This window comes from Crinia signifera, chromosome 4, assembly GCF_055691185.1.
Source record: "Crinia signifera chromosome 4, ASM5569118v1, whole genome shotgun sequence".
Classification (NCBI taxonomy): Eukaryota; Metazoa; Chordata; class Amphibia; order Anura; family Myobatrachidae; genus Crinia; species Crinia signifera.
This window is the reverse complement of record NC_139220.1, coordinates 259,341,631-259,364,958: the sequence shown is the minus strand read 5'-3', so window position 1 is coordinate 259,364,958 and position 23,328 is coordinate 259,341,631. Positions and strand designations below refer to the sequence as shown.

The following is a 23,328-nucleotide window of genomic DNA, read 5'->3' as shown; positions in this document are numbered from 1 at the left end:
AGCGAAGCAGAGCGAGCCACGGAGCCCGAAGCATGGCGAGCGAAGAGAGCCCTCGAGGGGTACGTAAGTTCTGTAGCGTAGGCAGTGGGCGCAAAGATGAGGAAGTACTGAAGTAGCTGCTGTGGTCCCTCCATTTCCAACAATAGCTGCATAGGTTTCTTTGGGGGGTTGCGATGCTGTCAGATTTACTAAATGTGGCCCAACAACTAACCTCCCTTAGATGTGTTGTCAGTAGTCTGCTTGCACAGGACACAGTATCTGTTGTTATATAGGCAGCCGAGCTGAGTGTAGGGTTGACCATCATCGATTGTTTATGGCTTATGTAGAATAGTTTTGCCTTTGATGGGGACCGGGACAGAGGGGCTGGGACACTGAGCATAGCTCCACCCCCAAGGGGCTGGGACACAGAGCATAGCATCACCCCCAAAACATGTGATGTCTCACCCCATATTTTGATTGGCCCACAGGCCAATCAGCCAAAGAAAATGGATGACCGTCGATATGTAAAAACATTGATGGTCATCCATTGCATAGTATTACACAATCGATGGCCAGTTGCACTATTGCCTTCGATGGCAAAGGCAACGATGGCCATCCCTAGCTGAGTGCAGGTAGGCTGCACTGCTCGGACAGCCAGGCCGTGTGGCCGGATCATCCCATCAAGCCATTCTGCAAAATGTAGGGGGGGGGGTTAAGGCCACAATTTCACCCTATTTCGCCCCACCCCCTCCATATAGCACTGTATGTGGCCGGGCGGGGTTTCAGGAGATCCATCTAACTACTTCTGTTCATGGGTTGCAGGGAGACTACTTGAATAATCTTCAGTTTACAGAAAGAAATATTAAGTACTTTCTGAAAAGAGTGGAGACTTTGCCCATAGCAAACAGCTGCTACCATTTATCACATACATTCCATAAAATATCAGGTAGAAGCTTATTTAGGGCGAGTCCTATAGGTAAAAAAGTTTGATACAGTATCTACACCTTTGCTCTTGCTAGAGAGCATACCCGCGTAGATAGAATGTAAAGGCATTGGTCAACGAGAAGAGCAGCAGAGTGCTAGAACTTCCCGGTCTGTAGAAGCCGTTACCTGGCAACACTGCAGCCAGGGTTTGAGCTCCTCCTCCAGTGCGTGACGTCACGTACCCGGAAGGCGCGCGTTTTTTGGAGAGGGGACTCCGGTCTGGAACAGAGCAGCGGGCTGCCGCTGCACGCACTGGCAGGTACAGAGGTTACTGATCTCCACGGCGTGTGGGGCCGGTTGGTTTAGGGGAAATAAAATGCCTGAGGCTCTCCGGTCCTGTAACAGCCTATTTGCTGCTTGGGAGGGTTGCTGGGACCTATAGTTCTTCAGAGACTGGAAAATTCAGCACTTGTTACGCTTGTTAGTAATTATTGCACACTTTACGCACGGGCCATGGAGTTCTCTATCCTGTAAGCGCATGCATGGTAAAGCATTATACCTCTCCATGGATTTATACTTCCAGTATGTTCTGCATGATGCAGAAGATGACCGGGTGTGCATGTGTACACACTTCTTCTCCAGTAGCAGGCTGTTCGTATGTCATATAATGGTGTAGACTTGTCAAGACAACACTTATTTTGATTTCACAAAAATGAGTATTTGAATAATATATTTTTTTTGTACAAACTCTAGCACACTACTACTGCATATTGCTGCTGAACAAGCGTGTTGAATAATTAAAAGGCCTGGCTAACTTTTGTACGATTTCTGTCTGTGTTTGCTATCCAGTGAAATTATACCCCTTTCGCACCAGAAAATGCAGGGACTTACCTGGAATACAGTCCAGGGATCATGCATTCCCGGGTTGGCCCCTTTAACACCAGCCTAGTCCCTGCATTTTCTAGTTTGAAAGGGGTTTCAATGTGACCTATCAGCACACGCTCAGGGCAGTCTGCAGTGTCAGGGAAGCGCAGTGAGCAGACAGCGGCGGCAGAATTTGAAAATTCAAAAGATAGGCCAGCCACTGATTGGCTGAGAGCACACTCAGCCAATCAGCGACTGGCCTATCTTTTGAATTTTCAAATTCTGCTGCCACTGTCCACAGTGTCTGTCACTGAGCACTTCCCGGGCACTGCAGACACAGCCCCGGGCGTTTCACGCCGCCCAGTTTTTTTTTTTTTTTTTCGTGCGGACTGCCCGTCCCACCACTGCACCCACAGCCCCCCCCCCCCCCCCGGGCGTTTCATGCTGCCCCCCCCCCGGGCGTTTCATGCTGCCCCCCCCCCTTCACATAGGTGTAGTGTTCATTGCAGCCACCGAGCCCGAAGCGTGGCGAGCGGACGCGGATACCTTCACAGGTAAACGCGTCCCTTCGCGGGCTTCACAGGTATCCGCGTCCCCTCGCGGGGCTCGCTGCGCTCGCCACGCTTCGGGCTCGCTGCGCTCGCCACACTATTCTATTCTCAACTCCACGCCGACGTGGATAGTGGGGGTATGAAAAGGTCGTAGGACGCGTACCGCCGCCCCTCGCGTGCTCGCTGCGCTCGCCATGCTTCGGGTTCACGTTTATAGTGGGGGGGTGGCGTGGGGGTGCATTTTACATTGTAAGCACCCATTAGGGTGCTTAACATTGTATAAGCACCCATTAGGGTGCTTATACAATGTTTAATTGCATCGCATCGTATGGCATTGTATGCCATGTACAATGGCATACAATTTCAAAATTGTATGCCATCGTACACTATCGTACGATGTCGCATCGCATACCATCGTATGCGTTATGGTATGCGATGCGATGGGCGCCGCCAAAATACACAAGTACCAATAAGTCCCCCCACTATGGGTAGTGTCAAATCTTTTCCTTTTATTGGATCACCCCAGTGTCTTCACTCGAAAAGTAGCTCACATGAAGCTTACACTCATTCTTTGGTTTTAAGCATATACTGTAAAGGTTTCTTTCTAGTACTTGCATATGTCATACACAGATCATAGATGCTCACACCAGCTTGCTGTGTATCCTCATCACGGTTTCTTTAGACTTCAAAAAAAGTTATTCCATAATGCAGGTAAAAATATAGGTACCACATATGATGGAATACAGTGTAACAGGATTTACTGCAATAAGCTAAAAATTAACCCAGACACGCTCACCCTACACAGATCCTGGACTGTATACATGTACCTTTCTTAAAATGTAACACCAATGCGTTTCAAGGTGACTCTGCCCAGCTCTCCTGGGTCTCTGCTGTGGTATTTCTAGCACAGGTCTGGTTTGCTTAACTGTGCTGAGATACAGACCACCCTATGCTAGAAGCACTACATCAGACAGTGACACCCCAGTAAGGGAACAGGAACTGCATGGGTTTTCAAAGATGGCAGGTGCTAGAATGAACACTATAGGTGTGTGCCAGCGGTGCTTCATCGCTGGCACACACCTAAACCAGGGCGGGTAGGGTGCTGCTGCAAGGGGGGCGGACCGGCCCGCCAAGGTCGCTAAAGGGGCGTGCCCAGGCTGTGCCGTCACAAAAAGGGGCAGGGTGAATTTTGCCCTTTAAAAATTGGGCAGGGCACAGCACCCCGCTAAAACAGCCTAGCAGAAACACTGCACACACCTACGGATCAGACCAACACATCGTGGGCGCTAAAAAGCACCCGCGATGTGCAGCTGATGGGTCCGATCCGACAGATTGAACCTGCAGTAGGTTCAGTCTGTAGGGTGCGACCCGATGCGCGGACCCGTACGCATTGGATGAAATGTTTAACACATCCGATTTGGTGCATTTTCCCAGCCCGATTCGTGATTGGTCGCCACAATCAAATGAAAAAATCCCAAATTGCATTGGGTGTGAACCACCCTATTGTATGGGGCCTTCAGAGTTGGGCTACAGCAGGGGTAGAGTACAAATGCAGTCCTCAGTGTGGATTCTGATCATGATCCTGCTGTCGGTATTATGACTGTCAGGACACTGGCTGCTGTAACTTCATACCCAACCCCGTTTGAACCAGTAAATTGGCCTTGTAATAAAATGTCCTCTCTCATGGTTTTACAAAAATATTGTAACAATTATGCTGAGCATGGTGCTGGCTATCCGCTTATGTTCCCAGGGAGTAACACACCATCAGGATAAATTGATTTTACATAAGGTGCAAGAACAGTCTTGTAACAAGACACTTGTTTGAGCTTTGTTTATTCATTTCTGTATGGCTGCTAAACCTTGACTGTCAAAACACATGGCTGCCATACTCCTAGAGATGCTTGCTGCTCATACATTGCTAGTGGGTAAGAAGGTTCCACAAGCTCTGGCTGACCCACTTCTCCTTCCATGTGAGTCTTCCTGTTGGGTCCACAATGTTCTCCGGGCTGTGCTGATAGGTCACATTGTCTGTCTGCGTGATGGAGCTTTGTTAGATAGGGACAGGCTGTCTGACTACACAGCATTATAGTACTGTGCTTCAGGCAAGTCAGGCTACTTAGTCCTGGCAGGCACAAGGTTACTTTTCCATGTATAGAGCAACAGAAGCACATTGCTCAGTCTGTCCAGGTCTTTCCACTGTAAAATATAATAGCGGAATTGTAAATGGCTAAGGAAAAATGCTTGTGCTATATAAAGGATGGATGTCCCTGATTTCACTCATCTATGTGAGTATACTGGGGATGTTAGATTAGATCAATGCAGTATACTGGGGATGTTAGATTAGATCAATGCAACTGTAATAATATATTTGTATAATCGATTTATTTTTTAGTCCCCATTGCACAAACGATGGATCCTTTGGAAAAAAGCCTTTTTGACCTGCCTGATTATGAGCACACAGAAGATGAAGATTTCCCACCATTACCAGCACCGCACTCTCCTGGTGCATTGGACAGAGATGCTGACGAACTGGAAGGTAGCCTGACAGAAATGGAATCCTTTCAGATACTTGGTTGCTTTACAGTACAGTAGGTAAATAAAGATGTGGGATGTAATGGAGTCCGATATCGTGTAGGATACCGGCTGATTATCAGACTTTTTTTTAAAGGGGCAATCATTTAGAATGCATGGTTTTCTCTTGTAAATGATTGCCCCTTTAAAAAACATCCAATATCATCCAGCATCCTGCACGTCTGGGGATCTTGGACTCCGTTATATCCCGCTGCTGGTGTCCATTGCAACTGTGACCACATACAGCTTTACTCAGCTCACAAAAAAAATAGCTTTGTTTAGGCCTAATAGCCCAGTTGTTTTCTTTCTTTCCCATGCCAAGTGTCCCGCCAGAGACTTTTCCTCAAAATATGTGACTTATTTGCTTCATTATTGCAACAAAACTAAAATGCAAGAGTACATTGAATACTGGCACTGGCCTTTAACGTACTTCTTTGTCCGGTTCAGTCACTAATTGTCATATTGTCACAAGGCCTGTGGACTGGAGTTGGGAACATGCACACGGGATATGGTCATTAGGTCTACAGCAAGATGGTCGACACCATTAGGTTGACATGGTTCTAGGTAGACAGTCAAAAGGTCGACATGTTTTTTTTTACTGTTTTTGGTGCCGACAGGCGGTATTTCATGCCTTACCATCCACTAGGGCGCGGAGGGAGAATAAAATATTGTGCCAAACATAGCGAGGCATCGTTCCCGAAGCATGGTGAGCGCAGCGGTGCTACGTTTCAGTGTCCATGTCGACAGACGGTATTTCATGCCCTACCATCCACTAGGGCAGGGATGGGGAACCTTTGGCCCTCCAGCTTTTGCTGAAATACACATCCCAGCATGCAGTGGTACAGTTATGCTATTTAGCCATGCTAATTCTGTAGCAAAGCATTGTGGGATGTGTAGTTCAACAACAGCTGGAGGGCCAAAGGTTCCACCTCCCTGCACTAGGGTGTGGAGGGAAAATCAAATAGCCCGAAGCATGGCGAGCGGACGCGGTGCTATGTTTCAGTGTCCATGTTGACATGTCAACCATCTAACTGTAGACCATCAACCATCTAACCGTAGATCGAATGATCCATACCCATGCACACAATAAAGGTAGCCGCATTGTACCGCAAACATAAGTAATGTCACTAGTTTCTAGTAAATAGACTGCATTTTCATTAATATTGGTCCAGGCCACACAGTGGCATTCTCCAGTTTGTATGTACAGTATAGTCATATAATTTATGTAATGTCACTGTGTCTGAACAATACCTTGGAGACCCACTTTCTAACTACCATGAAACAGTTGGCGTCTTTTTATCTGGCCCTCCAGCTGCTGTGGAACTATACATCCCAGCATGCTCTGTCTTTGTTTTCCTGTATGGGCATTTAAAAACTGTCGCACGGCTTGCTAGTTTTATCATTTCAGCTGGCAGGCCTTTTATTGATTAATCCTGTCTTGGTGTTCGCTTTTCTTTAGCAATTAATTATACTTTGTATTTTCTTCTAAGATGACTGGACAAAAGGCATGGGTGAGAAAAAGACAGATGAAGAAGAATCTAAACCAGCTAGAAGGGCAGTAAAGAGGCCACAGCCTAAACTGGATGCTCTGCGGTGTGTATCTTGTGCTCCCAAACCAGAGACTTCTTCCATCTAACTATGCTGAGTGTGTATTTATAAACCTTACCAATTGTGTACAATAAATAGCTGCTGCATCACCTAGCAAAATATGTGACTATAGTTCCCGTCCCCTTAGCTAGAAAACTTTCCTCCCACACAATACAGACAAATGGTCCCATCATGCCTTGCCACAGGTTTGCTATTAGGGATGCTAAAACTATGGCAAGGCATGCTGGGATGTGTAGTTTGATAACAGCTGCAGGGCCACAGTTTGGACATGCCTGCGTTAAAGTCAATGCCTCGACAAAAAGAAAAACAGGAAATACCTAATTATATGCAAGATCATTGTCTAGATAATAAACAATCGTACATTAAATATCACGAGAAATCGTGAAGCATCATTGTGATTGTCTTGCTGAGCACCAACCCTCCATTGGGGGGGTCCCCACTCCCCTTAGCAACATAATGAATAGAAGCATTACAAGAACCCCATCTGCTTTCATATTTATTTATGAAGTTACACTTCGTATAAAGAAATTTTATTTTATGCCCCACCACTTCATTCATTAGCCGACGCCAGTCAGCAAATGTAGGGCTTCTAGTGGCCATCCATGTACGGCAATACAGACCTTAGCCACTAATTGTATTATGTGAATCCCTATATTCTAATAAAAGTAGTTTTCTAAACCTAAAATGCCTGGAGCAGAGGATTCCCAGAAACAAAGACTGTGCCAAAACAAGCACTGTGGGGCAGAGCACTTATGACACATCACGCCCCAGACCCAAATCTACTCAAAATCAAGGCTGTTGGAATTGCAGTGCAGAAGTGGCAGAGGGCTGTGAACCTAACCGACCATTCCTTGCTGTTCACAGTGCCATAGTACAATACAGGGTACACAGAAATAAACATTACAGTAGTTGAAAAGCCAAAACAGAGCCCAGGTAACAATTAGCAATATAGCTGAGCTCTAGGGATTCAAATACATTGTACATGTACTACCAGGGGTGAGCTGCCATTGGACAGGATGAACAATTAACGAGTAAGAAGAGAGGCGGGTATAGTTAGGCGCAGAAGTGTGGAAATTGCTGTTTGGCGAGTCTGGTGAGGAAACAGAACCCGCCGCCAAGCTCTGCAATTTGTATCTTTAGTTTCAAGCACTGTTTTTGCCTATTACACAGACCATAATTAATTTGAATTGGTTCTGGACCACCATCCCGAGGCAACCCTGCAAGGGTCCCGAGTTGCCACGACACAGCTTTGGAACCACTGCTGGTTTATAAAATGACTGTGAAGACACCTACCTGTACTTTGGATATGATTGTGACTAAGCTCTATTCCACTCATATAGGTAATTGGTAAGCTGCTCCTTGGCTTGTAACTGGTTCCTGGAAGGGTTCTGAATAATTACACAAACTGTCACATCCAAGACATTTTGCTTATTTTATTAAAATAATTTGGTTTTACTTAGAAATCTTTCTATCCAGAGCTCAGTGCTTCATTTTCATGCCCTGCTTCTACCATGCAAATAACTAGGTTGTCTGGTCATTATACAGTATTCCGTTGTGTTTGCCTGAACATTAACCGTATAATATATAGTTAAATTGATAGCTGTATTAATAATGCTAAACTACATCCAGTAATCTCACTCTCTTATTGTCCTGTGCAGGCTCACTTCACAGCGTGGATTACCTGCTTTACGGCATATGTTTGATAACACAAAGTTCAAAGGCAAAGGACATGAGGTGAGCTGCCATTACCAAATGTCTTTATTAAATGAACAAGAGGACATACCGTATGTTTAAAAGAGAATCTTTATTTTTTTTTTTTAAACTTTAAAAGTTTCATAATGCATTCCTTATATCACCTGCTAAAAACTGAGAGACAAAGGACCTTGTTTTGGTTGACACACAGCGCTGCGTGTCCAATTTTTTTTTTTCCCCTTGCATTGCCGTCAGCCCCCTTTTGCAGGGCAAATTGACCGGCATGGCTAAGGAATTTTTTTTTTACGTAAATGGACAAATCCCCCGGCCCGCAACACTCTGTTCTGCCATAGCTGCTCACTAGCTTACTTGTCATTTTTTCCAGGCCGCTCCCTAGCATCCCATCTTTTAATTGGAATTAATAGTGTATTTCTCGGTTTTCAACAGGTTATTTCATGCAAAAGTCCTCTTCCTAACATTATGTATAATCCCAGTGAGTTGCAGTATACTGAATAAGGAAAAACTATTTTGAGTGACATTGCTACTCCATTTAGAGAGGGCTTTCTTACTAGCATTTTAGAAGGTATTGTACAAAATTTAATTGCTTTTTTTTTGTTCATGTCTGGCAGGCTGAAGACCTGAAGGTTCTCATTAGGCAGATGGAGAATTGGGCAAACAGGCTTTTTCCTAAGCTGCAGTTTGAGGACTTTCTCAGTCGTCTAGAAACATTGGGGAATAAGAAGGAAGTGCAGGTATGTGTGTAACCTGTATAGGAGTACCTGTATCATGTACTGATAATACTGTTACGTTTGGCTTCAGAAGGTAGAACTCTTCCCACACACTTTCCTGTTTTCATTTTTGTTTTGTGCTAGCTTTTTTGTTTTTTTGAATCGCTTTACAAAATCACCCCAAAAGTATCCTATAGGCTAAAGTGGGTTTTGGTACTAGAAGATCCCTTTGTCTTCAGTCACAAATGATCTACTTTTTGTGACTATAGTTAACTGCAGCAGTGTACAGCAAGTCTGCAACTTCTGCTCCGACATATAAGAACTTTGTCACATTTCCATGCAAGACGTCTGTAGTCAAAGGTTGCTAATTTCTGTGGAGACTTTGCAGCCCAGAGAAGGAAGTTGTTCCTGGCTGGCAACCTTCATGGCAGCTCCTCAAATGGGTTGTTTCCCAAACTGTGTCTTAGGGGACTTTCAGGGGTGCCTGGTTTGGTAGTTCATGACCAAATTAAAATGTTTTTTTTTTTTTTTTTTTTTTTTATGACCGATGTAATAGGAAACTTGTGGACAAATAGAAGTAAATCATGTCCATTACCACATCACTGGCCCTAAGGATGAGATATAAACACAATTTACTTAATTTTAATATTTTTTTCAAATTTTATAATTGAGAAACTTGGCCTCAGGGTGCCATGAACAAAATTCTAATACTCAGGGTGCGCTGTAATTAAATAATCTTTGGGAACCTCTGAGTTAGGCCCCCTTTCCCCATTTTTAGACAGGTAAAAAATTTTCTTAGGGTCCGCCCACCTCAGATAGATAACTTTGCTCCTCCCTCATCCTCCCAGTCTTTTTTTCCAGTCTCCAGCTAGTGAGTAGTCAGGATAGGCGTAATGTTTTTACCTTATTATTGCAGTAGGCCGGTTTTGCTGCTGTATCTGGGGCGGGGTCGGCGGCGCTGTTACCCTGGACCCACTCTGCATCCGGATGCCAGTGGCTCGGACAAACTGCATTCTGTGTGGAGCCTAGTGCGGTCCAGCCAGTGTGTAGTGACATCTCCAGCGGGGGTCTGGCGTAGCCGCTACTTCCGGATAGTGCGCCTGGCACCGGTGCAGTCCGTTGCCTGTTCAGCGCACTTCTGTTTCCGGCTTAACTGCTTTCTTCTCCACCCCTGTATCCAGACTACCTTGGTACTACAGTAAACATAACCTGTGACATGGCATCTAGATGCCAGATTGTACCTCTTTATAACCTTTTTTTTCCCCCTTTTAGACTTGCTTAAAAAGAATACGCATGGATCTGCCCATTGTACATGATGATTTTAACAGCGAAGAAGGTATTTTTTTATTTATTTAAATGAATGAAGCACAAGCTGGCAAAGTCCTAATAACTTAACTACACCTGCACAGCATCGGGGAAAAATAATCATAGCGCTCAGAGGGGAAAAATCTATATCCCATGTCACAATGAAATGTAGCTCATATTATTGGATGCTGAAGTCAAACCGTGCTTAAAAACCAGCCAATTAAAATCAATAGTAAAGGTCAAGTCCATGGAACTCAAATGGAAACAGTGGTATACTATAAATTATAATATTGTGTGAATGGATAGAAAGCGGTCTGAATTTTTAAAATTTAAAAGGAGAAAATTTCATTTTAACCCCTTACTATATAGTCAAAATCGAATTGAAAGTGACCCTGAATCGCACAATATGTATGGGGCATATCTGAGGGTATGATACAATCTGCTGTGGCATTGTGCACTATGTTTTGGTACCTGGGCTTGGGGGATTAGAAATATTATAAACATCTTCATATATTATATTTTTTTTTTTAATATCCATTTATTTGGTATTCACTGTGTATTTATACCACTTGAATGCTGTCAATTTTCAATTCTTTTTTTATATATCATTTAAAATGTATACTATATTTTGTTTATAGTATATTATTTCTCTGAGCTGCATGGTGCCAGGGTGTTTTCCCAGGTGTTATGTAAGGAGGTGGTTTCTTTGTTCCCATGACACAGTCTGAAACAATAGCATGATTGTCTGTCCTACTTGTGGCTCAGCTGGTTTGTGCTTCTATGGGGAATGCTGAAGGTTCTGAGTTCAATCCCCTGATAACACCTCTGTGGCAGATATTTCATAGTTGCATTGATTGAGCAGTTTAATGCGACTTCACTCTGCCACACAGACAAAATGGTTCCTGCCGACAGGACCTGAAGAGATATTGGGCTTCCTGTGCGATGGCTCCATACATTCGGTTTTAGAATTGTTTTGATGGCCTCTTAGGGCACATACAAATAGACTAACATCTTAATTGCCCTGTGCTTAATTGTGCCTAGCACAGGGGAATGAATGTACGCAATCAATGTCGTTTTGTGAATCCCTTGTTGGTGTTGTCTCTGCTACCTCTGTCATATATTTGGGTGTGTATGGGCCTGCCATGTCCCCTCCCCCATGACTATACCCCACTATGCTAAACTCGCAAGAGACTGCATTGAAAGAGCATCCGTATCCTCATTATGAGACCTGAGAAGATGTAAAGTGATGATGAACAAAATCAAATAAAGAGCTCTGCCACCACAGAAACCAAAGTCAAAACCGGAATATTTTGTGCATCTTGTCCTTAAAACTTTACACCCCTTTTGACCTATTACAGCCAGTGGCAGTATGTTCTGTGTTAAGGTCCCCATACATTACTGTGACTTCTCCAAGGGGAAGTCACAGCCGATCCCCCTTGAGCAGTCCGGGACCTATTTCAGGTGAAAAGTTGCCACCATGGACAAATGTATGGCCAGCTTAAGCGACAATGGGGGAAATTTATTAAGATGGGAGGTCTATTTCACATGAAATGTTGCTATGGGCAACCAATCAGAGGGGGCTATACAAGTTCCTTCGGTCCTCCGTGCATTGGCACGGAGGACCGATGTTGCGCGTCTGCACAGATGCGTTTGTGCGTGTATGTGCAGACGTAGGGTGCGTGCACCCATGACGGCGTGCAGGGGGTGGAGAAGGGCGGGGGGCGCTGGGCTGCCCCATCACCATATGGGACTGGCCAGTGTTCCATGGGCGTTCCCGTGAGAATGCTGGGCGTTCTCATGGTAATGAGGTGGTGACGCGGGAGCAGGGGGCTGACAGCTGACAGCTGCCCCCCCCCCCCATATCTGTGCCAGCGTACACCCATAAGTAAGTGACTTAAAAGTCACTTTTATATGCGTGTACCTTCCACATCTTTCGATGGTCGCTGACCATCGAAAGATGTGGGCGGTTACCCAAGGCATATGAATGGATGTTTATGCTAAACACCCATTCGCAGCCTGTGCGGGCGAACCCACGCTGTGAGTGGGGGATGGGTGGGCAGGGTTTGGTGGATTTGCAAGACTGCAAATTTGACACAATCTAGAAGAGAATAGATAGTATCTGATTGGTTGCCCATATGTGAAATAGAAATCCTATCTTAGTAAATTTCCCCAATGTGGCCACATTTTTAACACTTGTTTATTAGCTAGGTAAATGGTTGTTATAAGGTATACTGGGAATTGGCCCAGAAACAGGCTGTATACAATGGCTAGCTGTTGGCTGCACCTTGTCTGGCAGCCTTTTTTTATATTTATTATTTATTTACAGTTTCTCACATAGCGCAGCGGATTCCGTTGCGCTTTACAATAGTAAAGCTTACCTACATATGTATGCTTGATGTTTAGTAGATAAAATATTTCCTGTATACTGTGCCTAAATGTTTCCTGCGTACTATGAATTCAATTACGTCAACATTCCTCCTATTATGTCTTGCGTATTGTGCATATAGGACAAAGACCAATATTGAGGTTTTGTATTCGTCCATATGCTTGTTGTGTTTAGTGTGGCTTTGTTCAGTGCACATCACAACAGATTCCTTATTATGTATTGTGTTTTGTCCTGTCACTGGGAGTTGTCTGTGTTTATATCACTGACCCTTTCTGTCCGTATGGAATAACTTCCATATGTATGTATCTCTACAGTATACTCAGTTTATCTCAAGCCTTTATTTGAAACGGTTTATTCATTTTTAACTGTAAGCTTTCCATATGTGAGGCTGCTTTCATAGGGGGATACGGCTGACAGGGTCATTAGGTCGACACAGCATTAGGTTGGCATGGGGAAGGTCGACATGGTGTTTTTCTTACGCCTCGATTTCGGGAGATCTGGGTCTTGCTTTCTTATATTCTGTTCCTAGGCAGCAAATTTAGCGGACACACACACACAGGGGTAATGTGGCAGCATAACTATGGATACCATCTTCATGTACTTTAAAAAAAAAAAATGTTTCTATTTTTTTTTTTAGTTGTAGTACAGATGGAGGATAACAGTCTGGATTTAGCCTCTGAAGACTTTCCTGCACCCCCTGAATCTCCCCCATCTCGCTCACAACCCAGCACAGCTGAACTGAGTGAGGAGACCCTTCAGAGGATAGAAAGAAACAGAAAACTGGCCTTGGAGAAGAGAATGCAGAGGATGCAGGCCCAAGTGGATAGTCAAGGTATGTATGCAAACCGCAAGTCATGATTAAACCGAGATTGATATGATCCTCAATAGTCAAAGCTGTGTTTGTCTAGGTCTATGTATAATGCATCAGTTGCCACCAGACTGCGCTTTCTGTGATGTTATAATGGTAGAAAGGGCAGTATTTCACTCCAAATCCCCAATATCCAAGCCCTATTTTAATATTTGCGCCATTCAGTGCTGGAAAGTCGCATTAAGCAGGTTACAAAAGCATTTTGTTCATATAATCCTTGGATCATGATTGTTGTTCCGACAACACTAGGACACATTCCTTCACGCTTTGTCCAGTTTTACAGAACTTTGTAACAAAAACTGTTTGGCATTAAGCCTGTAATGCTTTTTAAAACTGATTGGAAAACTTTAGCTGTTTTATGCATTGGTCTATTTAAAAAAAATCTTAAATATACACTGAACGGGGTCCATTTCTTCCCATCATTCTACAGTATCTGATAATGTCATGAGACGTCTGTGCTATAAAACAGAGGCTAAGCAAAGTTGTATGATTAGTTGTGTTTTATGACCATTATGGAAAGGCATGTTTGACCACAGCTATATTCTATGCCCATTTAAAATAAACAATATTCATGTGTTTGTTTTTACAGAATTCATAGCAATACTGTCTTAATATGTTAAATCCTCATCTACAAAGAGAGATGATAATTTCCGGTCTTCTCAGTAGATGGTCAGTGCACCAGGGGGCAGGACATCACCTGGTGCTTCTACCACTGAGGTGGAATGGTGGTAATGCTGAGGTCACTAGTCTGAACTATACTAATAATAGATGCAGTGCAGACAGAGGCTTGATGGGCACACATCACGTGAGGTAGCATGCCGCTAGTTAAGGGTGAGCAGAGCCGCAATACCAGGTATTTTGGTCTGTGGTGCCTGTGATGAGACTGTTCCATAGGGTCACAGTGATCAGCATTACTGTAGCTGCATTCCTAGAAAATCCATTCCTGAGCAACAAAGACCTTTCATAAGTTGATTAATTAAATATTTTGCCTCAAAAGAGGAAAATATGATGTCCCAAAGCAGTCAGGATAGGGGTAGGTCACAATCTGGTTTCGATTTAAGAGGAAAAGCTTTGAACTCCGGTGTCTGATTTTGAGATTATTATTGAATACCCCCCCCCCCCACAGTACAGAAGGTGAGACTAAAGAAGAAAATGTAAGTACTATGGGGCGCAGGTTCTCAAACATGGTCCTCATGACCCCATACAGTGCATGCTTTGCAGGTCTCCTCACAGAATCACAAGGGAAATAATTAGCTCCACCTGTGGATCTTCTAATATGTATCAATGAGTAATGAGTGCACCTGCCGGGTGACCTAGAAAACATGAACCGTGTGGAGTTCTGAGGACCAAGAACCCCTGCTATGGAGATCAGCATCTTCCCAGGGCAGTAGAGAGCCTGGCCATGCATCCTTAGAAAAAAAATAGTACTTTAAGCCCCTCCCTGCACGCATGCCCATTTGCTGGCTTAAGGTAGCTGCAGCAGCTAATGCCAGGTAACTGGGGCCCCTCCATTAGACCTGAGCCTGGGTAATTAGTACCCCCCTCTCTTGGCGGCACTGGATCTTCCAACCAATTTGGCAGCTCAGGAAGATTATTTTGGTGAAAAATTGGATAAGTCATCTATTTTTGTGATACATTAAATAATTATTATGGATTTTTGGGATAAAAAGTGGAGTCTCATTGCTAATAGGCAATTCCATGCAAAGAGGTTAGATCTCATCTACAGTTTTGCCTAATAATTTGACAAATCTGATTTTTATACCAAAAATTGTTTCAGCTTTTGCTGATTTATTATTAAATACAATGAATCCATTAGAAGATGGCATTCCTATGAGGGATGCTACTGATGGAATATATTTTAAACTAAATTATCTTCTGTCTGGGTTCTAGTGTAGAAACCAGTGTGGTCATGGCATCTGTTTATTTTTCTGTGTGTCACATAGAAAACGACTCCGCCAGATTCAAAGCTTTATGTGTGAACCTGTAAGCCATGAGAGTTGGTTATGCCAATGGGTGCAGACTAGCAGCCAAAGAATAGTTTCTCTTCCTTTTGAGGATGGATCTCCCTTTGGGGAATAAAGAGGTTCAGAGCATAATATGATCATTTAATATGAAATCTGTTTTAGCTTTATCTTAAAGTCAGCAATTTAAAGAAGCGAGATCATATCCTGAACATAGCAAGGCAATACATCTCGACATCCTTTATGCCCATTTTTACAAAAGACAGTCCAGGAACATCCCAAAGATGCAGCATCCTGCTTTTCCTGTAGGGGGCGAATCTATAGATTCTAAGTTCCCAAGGGAGCAGGGCCAATGTTCTAATTACTTCCCACCACAGCTTTCTAAAATTCTGTTGTCTTAAGTAACAGTTACAATTCACTGGCTTTCTGTTTTGCCTTCCAAAGTGCACAGCAAGGAGCCATACAACCTTGTGTGGCAGATTGTCACCCTACGGGCAACTGCTAGAAGGAAGCTGTCCATGGGCAGGCATTCATCCAGGTCCTAAACCCACTGACAACCTACAGCAAAAATGTATGGGGGCATATTTAGCAAGTTGCTCCTCAGCATGTTTAACCCTGAAAATGAAAAGGGCATTTCTTTTAATGGCCAAAGGATGTGGTCCACTATTGAAATGGCGCAATGACATTGTTTTTGATAAAGGTTTTCTAGAAATGGGGCAAATGTCACTTGTAGGTAACGTCAGTGTTGTGAGCTAACAACCAGGATACATCGGTCTCTTTGGTTGAGTCACAACAACCTCAACAGGGATCAGCCACTCTCCATCTGAGTCTGAATGCAAATTATAGTGGATACCAGTCAGAGAGGTTTGGGAGCTGTGTTCCTTTTATGTTTCAGAGAAAAGTGTTAACCCCCCTCAAATGTCCGGAAACTGGGCATTATTCTGTACGCTGACCCGTAGCCAGCCCCTTTTTCAGGGTTGGCTTAAGGTGTCCATACACAGTACAATTACTGGGTGCGATGAGATTCGCGCTCCTGTCACACCTCATCACACAGCTCAAAAAGTATGTGCTGCACATACTTTTTGTACTAGATCAAAACCTATGCGATGAGATGCGATATTGTATACAAAAATTGTACTGTGTATGGGCACCTTTAATAGGGATGTGACCTTTACAGCCCCCTATTATTCCTGTGAGGATCCCTTTGGATTTGGTCATGGTCTTTTTGAACCTTTGGAGTCGTGAACTGACATGTAAGACCGTTTAGCATTACCATTGCTTGGGTAGAAGAGTGTTAGCACTGGCAGCTCTATACACCTTTTTTTACAGTGAACCCCATGAAATTGGGGGAAAATATATAATAATGAATATAAAAATCCTGTTTGTTATTTGGGAGGTGTTACACAAAAATAGCTTGAATTAACACCTCTCATTCACAGGGATGCAGTGTAAATCCCGGCGGTCGGGATCCCGGCGTTCAGAATTCCGACGCTGGAATCCCGATTGCCGAAATCCTGACCGCCGAAATCCTGACACTTTCTCCCGTGGACACCCCCGGAGGGAGAATAAATTAGTGTGCCGAGTGTAGCGAGGCATCGGGCCCGCTGCGTGGCGAGCGCAGCGAGCCCGCAAGGGGGGGCGATCCACGTCCCCCCCCCCCTTGTCGGGATTTCGGCGATCGGGATTCCAGTGTCGGGATTCTGAATGCCGGGATTTAATACTGAATCCCATTCACAGTACAGTATATGTCCCAATTAACCTGTGGCAAGTACTGTAGAGGTAGAATAACCAAACAGATGCAGCCCAGATGATTCTCATTCGTTATTGTGAATCGGTATGAGTGTCAGTTTATGGGAGAGATGGAGAATGGATTGTTGATCTTTCCTGCATTGTATTTCAGCCCTGGTTCTGTCTCAAGCACCAACACCTGATCTGGAGGAGATTCCTGAGGATTTGGATGTGGATTTGGTTGAGGCTGTAGATGAAGCAGGGAAAACTTTACCCCCACCATCAGAGCTGCCAACCAGTAATGCAAGGACAGATGAAAGTCCTACAGTTCAGGAACAGCCCCCCACAGTAATCTGTTCTGAGATGTCAAATGACACTGAAGATTAATGTATCTTTTATATGTTAATTAATAAACCATTTTATTTAATGTTTCACCTATACAGTTATGTACGTCTAGAAGATTGTTTGTGATGCATATTATGAATTGGTGCAAATGTGCACTAAATGCATGAGCAGATGTTTGCTGTGATTGTCTAATCTGTTACACCTAGCAACCTGCTACCTTGTACTTCAATTTTAGTGCAGATTTTCACTTTTTTTAGTAATATTGGTAAGTGTTTACTGTCTACACATAGGTGATGTATTCCTCTTCTGTATTTAATAAAGCTGCTGCAAGACTGGGGCTTCTTGCTGACTTAGAATAAAATAACATGCACGTAAAGCATGAAATATTCATGTAACAAAAGGATAAAAAACAAAAATCCAAACAGTAAACCAAGGTCATTACTTTATAGGTGCATACACACGTACAGATTTATCTGTCCAATCTATCTGGTGGGATAAAAAACCGGAAATGTATGGGAGCATATGACAATCAAACAATTGTTCCCAAACGCTTGAAAACAAACAATGATTAGTCAGACAAATTGTTTCAATCATTCTGATATAACAAATTGATCAAAGCATATATTTTTTTCCTGCATTTGCGTGGAAATTTTTGATTGTCATACTCCCATACGTTTCCAGGTTTTTGTTCCCACCAGATAAATCTGAACATGTGTACACACCTTTACAATGAAAGGAATATGGTTTGGAAGCTTACAGTTTTGTGTAAGATTGAGCTGGCAGCTGCAGCCCGGACATCTGCATATATAAAATACAGGTTTAATGGGTTATTGGTTAGTTCAGAGGATCCCAAACTGAACTCAAGGCAACCTTGGTCCAGGTTTTAAGTACAGAATATCCATGACTTAGTACAAATGGTTAAATCAAACTGACTGAGGTACTAATCCCCTCTGGACAAGAAGGTATATACCTAAAACCTGAACTGTTGGGGTGCCTTTAGGACCACTTTTGAAAAACTCTGGATTTTGTTTTTGAGAACTGGATTTAGATATTTACAGCACAACAGAAAAAAATGCTAGAAACAATAGTATCTCTATTCTGATTGTCGTTTCCCCAAAACACTTTAAAAAGTGTCTGAACCTATTTGCTGCAGACCACTCCTCATATTGCCCTATGTGTCTAACATACTGCATACATCCTTGCCAGCCTGTGAGCTTTCTAATAGTTTATAAATGATATGGTGCTCAGGTGTCAAAGCTCGTTCACCAGCTGCTTTCATGATACAACACACAAGCTTGAGTGATAGCCTTCGTTAATATACCCCCCAAAAAAGCTATTCTTAAAATGCATCATATAATTATTATTATTTTTTTATTTCTTTTAAACCCTGTCTGAGAACTAGTACAGGTGGTTATTAACAAGCAATTTTACTATCAATCTGATCAACTGTACAATTTAATTATCTTGATTGACCAAACACTAAAGAGTATTGTTAGATCATGACTGCCATATGAAGCCAACACCTGGGGCGATTTTATTGCATTTTCTTAAGCAGTCTATACACGGCAGCAATATGTGCTGAAATCGCTGGCAATATGGTCGCTGGCGACCATATTGCCAGTGATTGGAGTGTCCCTGGCGATAAATCGGCGGGTGCGTGCTCCCGTTTTCAGCCCCATTATAATCGCATGCTCCTGCGACCAGCTGATTACCTCTGCGGCTCCGCTGACAGAGGTTTCTTTTCATCAGCGACCATCTCTGGTTGCCGATGAAAAGGAGACATTGAGCGATATATCACTCGGTGATATATCGCCCCGTGTGTACGCACCTTAAGTGATCTCACTAGGTCGCTTAGAAAATATCCCTACAAGGGGCCATAGCAATGAGCGGCCCCATGCGTCGACATTGCCCGGCCATTAATATGCAGCATTCTGGATAAATCTAGTTACATCGCCGGTCAGGGCCAGTGTTGTCATCGGAGAACACAGGCCCTGACACATCGCTGTGTGCTGAGCGATCAAACATTGTTCAGAATACTCAGCAAAATCTCCCCATGTGAAGGCCTTATTGTTTCATTCCTGATAATAGGTAGGATTAGTTTTTGGACCATTGTATTGCCTATTTTGCCTACATGATTATCAAACTGAACAACTGCTTATTGGTCAGATTATCGTGTAGTCTGTGGGAGAGCAGGAAATTAAAAAAGGGTATTTTTTGTTTTACTTGTAAAATCCTTTTTCTGAAGCCATGGTGGATACTGGGAATGAGGGAGTATAGTGGACCGGAGGAATTGGGCACCAAGGAGTTAAAGCTTCTGTGAAGTGCGGCAGAGACTGCTCCAACTCCATTCCACACCTGTTCCCTAACAGCCAGTCACATTTAACAAACCTAGTAACAGTTATAGGAAGGAAGAAATGGGAAAGAAAGAGGGACACGCATCCATACAAAGTCAGTCTGTGAACATTGAAAATAAACTTGCCCCAAAAAGAGCGTGGGGAGTGTGCCCAGTATCCACCATGGCTTCAGGATAAAAGGGATTTTACAGGCAAGACAAAATTTCCATTCTGTCCTATCCTACCAATGGTGGATACTGGGACTTACGGGATGTTATAAAGCTGTCCCATTATGAGCGGAAATGCTACTGAGGTGCACTTAAGATACCATGCCCCAAAGCAGAATCTGCTGAGACAAAGGTGTTGAAATGATACAATTTATAAAAGGTATTTGCAAAAGACCAAGACTGCTTTGCCAAAACTCTGTCTGTTGGTCTTTTGAGGGTGACCAGCTGCAGAGTGGAATAAGCCCTTACTATCCTCCGAGCTAACAGATAAGCCTGCCAAATGGTGAAACATAACCAACATTTGTTCAGAGCAGGGATGGGGAAGCTTTGGTCCTCCAGCTGTTGCTGAACTACACATCCCAGCATGCACTGCTACAGTTTTGCTATTTGGCCATGCTAAAAATGTAGCAAAGCATTTCTGAGATGTGTAGTTCAACAACAGCTGGAGGGCCAAAGGTTCCCTGTCCCTGGTTTAGAGGCTGGTCAACCATGTTTGTAGAGGAAAAGTCAGTTTTTCTTAATGGTGTAATCCTGCGAACATTTATCTTCAGGGCTACATCCAGAGATTCTCCACTTGGAACAGAGTCTAAAGTTTGTAGAGCCAGTACTACAATTTGACATGAAAACCGGAGATTACCTTGGGATGATAGTTTAGCAGAGTGTGTAGAACTACCATGTCCTCATGAAACAAGAGAAAAAGGGACGATGAGTCCGCACACCCAAATCAGAGACTCTACGCGTGCCAAGGCAATAGCCAATAGGAACATATTTTATAAGTAAGGCAGCTGATAGAAGAGTTTAAAGGGAGCACTCTGCAGTCTCTGAAGAATGAGGGATAGAGCCTACTGATTTACCGGAGTGAGAAAAGGGAGGTGGGGGAGGGCTGGAGATGCAACACTTCCTGTAAGAAGGTATGCATTGTAGAAGAATGAGATACACTTAATTGGAGCCGCAACAATAGGACTGACAACCTTTCTTCAGTCTGGCTTAGATTTAGGACAAGACTCTTAAAAGACTATACTCACGGATTGAAATGTCAGGCACCACATCTTTGGAAATATTTGTGCCAGACTCTATAATAGATTCTAGTGGAAGAAGGTTTTCAGGTTGCTAGCATGGTCTGGATGACCGAATGGGAGAAACCCCTAGCTCATGAGTGACATCTCAATAGCCACCCCATCAAGCTAACTGGGAAAGACGCTGACCTTGTGACAGGTACCATGGAGGTGCTATGGACAGGCTGCTAAAGCATCAGTACTAGGCCTGTCAGTGGTGATTCAAATAATCAAGACCTACTTTCTTTTTCACCGTTGCAAAAATCCTCAGATGAAGGGTAATCAGGGAGAATGAAAGATACCTTGTGAAAGGGTCAAGGAGCCGAAAGCACGTCCACCAGCTTTTGAATATCTGGTTCTGCACCTGTGCAATGGAAGTTTGTGGTTGTCTCGGTACTTCATTAGAGCCACCTGAGGCCAACCTCTGCAAACTTCCAAGCGTTGGAACATTTTGGGGTAAAGTGACCATTCCCCAGAATGGACGTCCTGCCTACTGTGAGAGTTCACTTCCCAGTTTTGTACTCTTGGAATGTAAACAGCTGACAAACTGCTGTTGTATTAACAGTTTGAATCTGTATGGGCCTGCTACTGAGAAGTGACCATGCTTGGCAGAGAGCACAGTAAATTGTGCATAGTTCCAGGACATTGATTGGGTTGACCAACCTTGAATAGTTCGATTCGCCATCACTACTCCCTATCCTCGGAGACTGGCGTCTGTGGTAAGAAGAGCCACCATAGTAGCAAGCGATGCGCTTCCCGAGATAGTGTGAGAACCCGAGGCATAGTTGTGAGTGATTCCAGCCCCAGAGAAGCTAGAGTTATAATGGCATTGGCCATATTCCATCATGTCGAAACGGGATCATCTTGCCAGAGACTCACATGCAAAGATGAGCCAAGAACCTGCGGTGTTTGAGGAAAGTCCACCCCATTTAGTAAATAGTTAATGTATGGAGCTGCCAGTATTCTGACCCTATACACGCCATTGTCTACAGGACCCAGACAGCTTGTCTCCACACCTCATTCTCTAAAGCTGGCCATACATCAGAACAACCAGTTTGTGATCTGGACCAGGTCCCTATTTCCCCGGCAGCTCCTCTATGGGCAAGAGCACTATACACACACACAACACAAAGAAATAAGTGTCTGGGTACTGTAGTCGGCCCCAACACAGCCTGTGCTATTGCTAGCGGAAACAGCAGGCAGCAATAATATAAACAAACACATAGTAATAAAAAATATATATATATATGTTAAACGGTAAAGGCACTTCATGGTGCTACTCCAACACAAAGGAGTGAGGCGAGGGACAGTTCAACCGGACACCGGTGCAGTGAGGTATAAACTAAAGGAACAAAGCTTGCACTCCTCTCTGATGGGCAGCCAGTCCCCAGTGCAGTAAAATGTCCACCAATCCCATTGTGGAAGGAGGAGAGAAGTCCCCTTGGTGGGGAACCTGGACAAGACACGGGGTGGGGGCAGAGCTATAAGGAAGGCTCCATCCCTTCCTGGAACTTGAGACACGCTGCTTCAAATATTCCTGTATGCAGTCTAACGATCCTGGTGGTCTAGCAGTGGCTCAAATAACTGCACCACAGTGTAGCTGCGCTGACGGCCGTCGGAATAGAGAGCAGTCTTCTCTGCTCTCAATACATTAGCCACCACTCCTCAAAGTGCCGGGGGTGGTGGATGATAGCAGCTGTAAGATCCACGCAAAGGCTCCTGGAAGCTGGTGGTGGAAAAAAGTTAAAAAAATAAAATAATCAAATTTGGCGGTTAGAGAAGAGGTTATGGGGAAGGAAGAGCCTCTGCACTTCTCTTTGGTGTCTGTCTTCCAGTCCACCATACCCCATAAGTCCCAGTATCCCCTTTTGGCTGATTGGAAAAAACCCCATGGTGTTGGTTTGGTTATTCATGTGAAGGACATAAAATTGAACATGGTGAAATCTCTAGAAAGGTTTCCAATTAGCTTAATTACTCACCTTCTGAAGCAGTGGTGACTGTAGTGTGTGATTGTATAACCCCTGCATGTAGGGTCATGTCCCCTGAAGCCAGCTGCTGGGAGAACTAAATCTACCTGTCCAGTGCTCTTCCCTTTGGGGAGCTGGGAATTATTTATTTTTCACTTGCTCTGCTTGGTTTTCAATTGGTTACCATTAATGTAGAGTGTGTTCATACCTGTGGGAATCCAAAATTGCGTGCAATG

The 23,328-nt window shown here is 43.8% G+C and overlaps 1 protein-coding gene and 1 non-coding gene across 2 annotated transcripts; both read left to right on the top strand.

Annotated features, from left to right (window-relative positions):
- The first annotated feature begins 1,112 nt into the window (after nucleotides 1-1,112).
- TIPIN (TIMELESS interacting protein) lies at nucleotides 1,113-17,847 on the top strand. The gene is made up of 8 exons (XM_083184355.1): nucleotides 1,113-1,222; nucleotides 4,711-4,854; nucleotides 6,380-6,482; nucleotides 8,156-8,231; nucleotides 8,819-8,941; nucleotides 10,190-10,253; nucleotides 13,246-13,440; nucleotides 17,338-17,847. The coding sequence occupies exons 2-8, from the start codon at nucleotides 4,728-4,730 to the stop codon at nucleotides 17,550-17,552; spliced, it is 903 nt and encodes a 300-aa protein (XP_083040481.1). The 5' UTR covers nucleotides 1,113-1,222; nucleotides 4,711-4,727; the 3' UTR covers nucleotides 17,553-17,847.
- LOC146076863 (small Cajal body-specific RNA 14) lies at nucleotides 11,050-11,179 on the top strand. Its single transcript, XR_014474254.1, has one exon.
- Nucleotides 17,848-23,328: the final 5,481 nt, after the last annotated feature.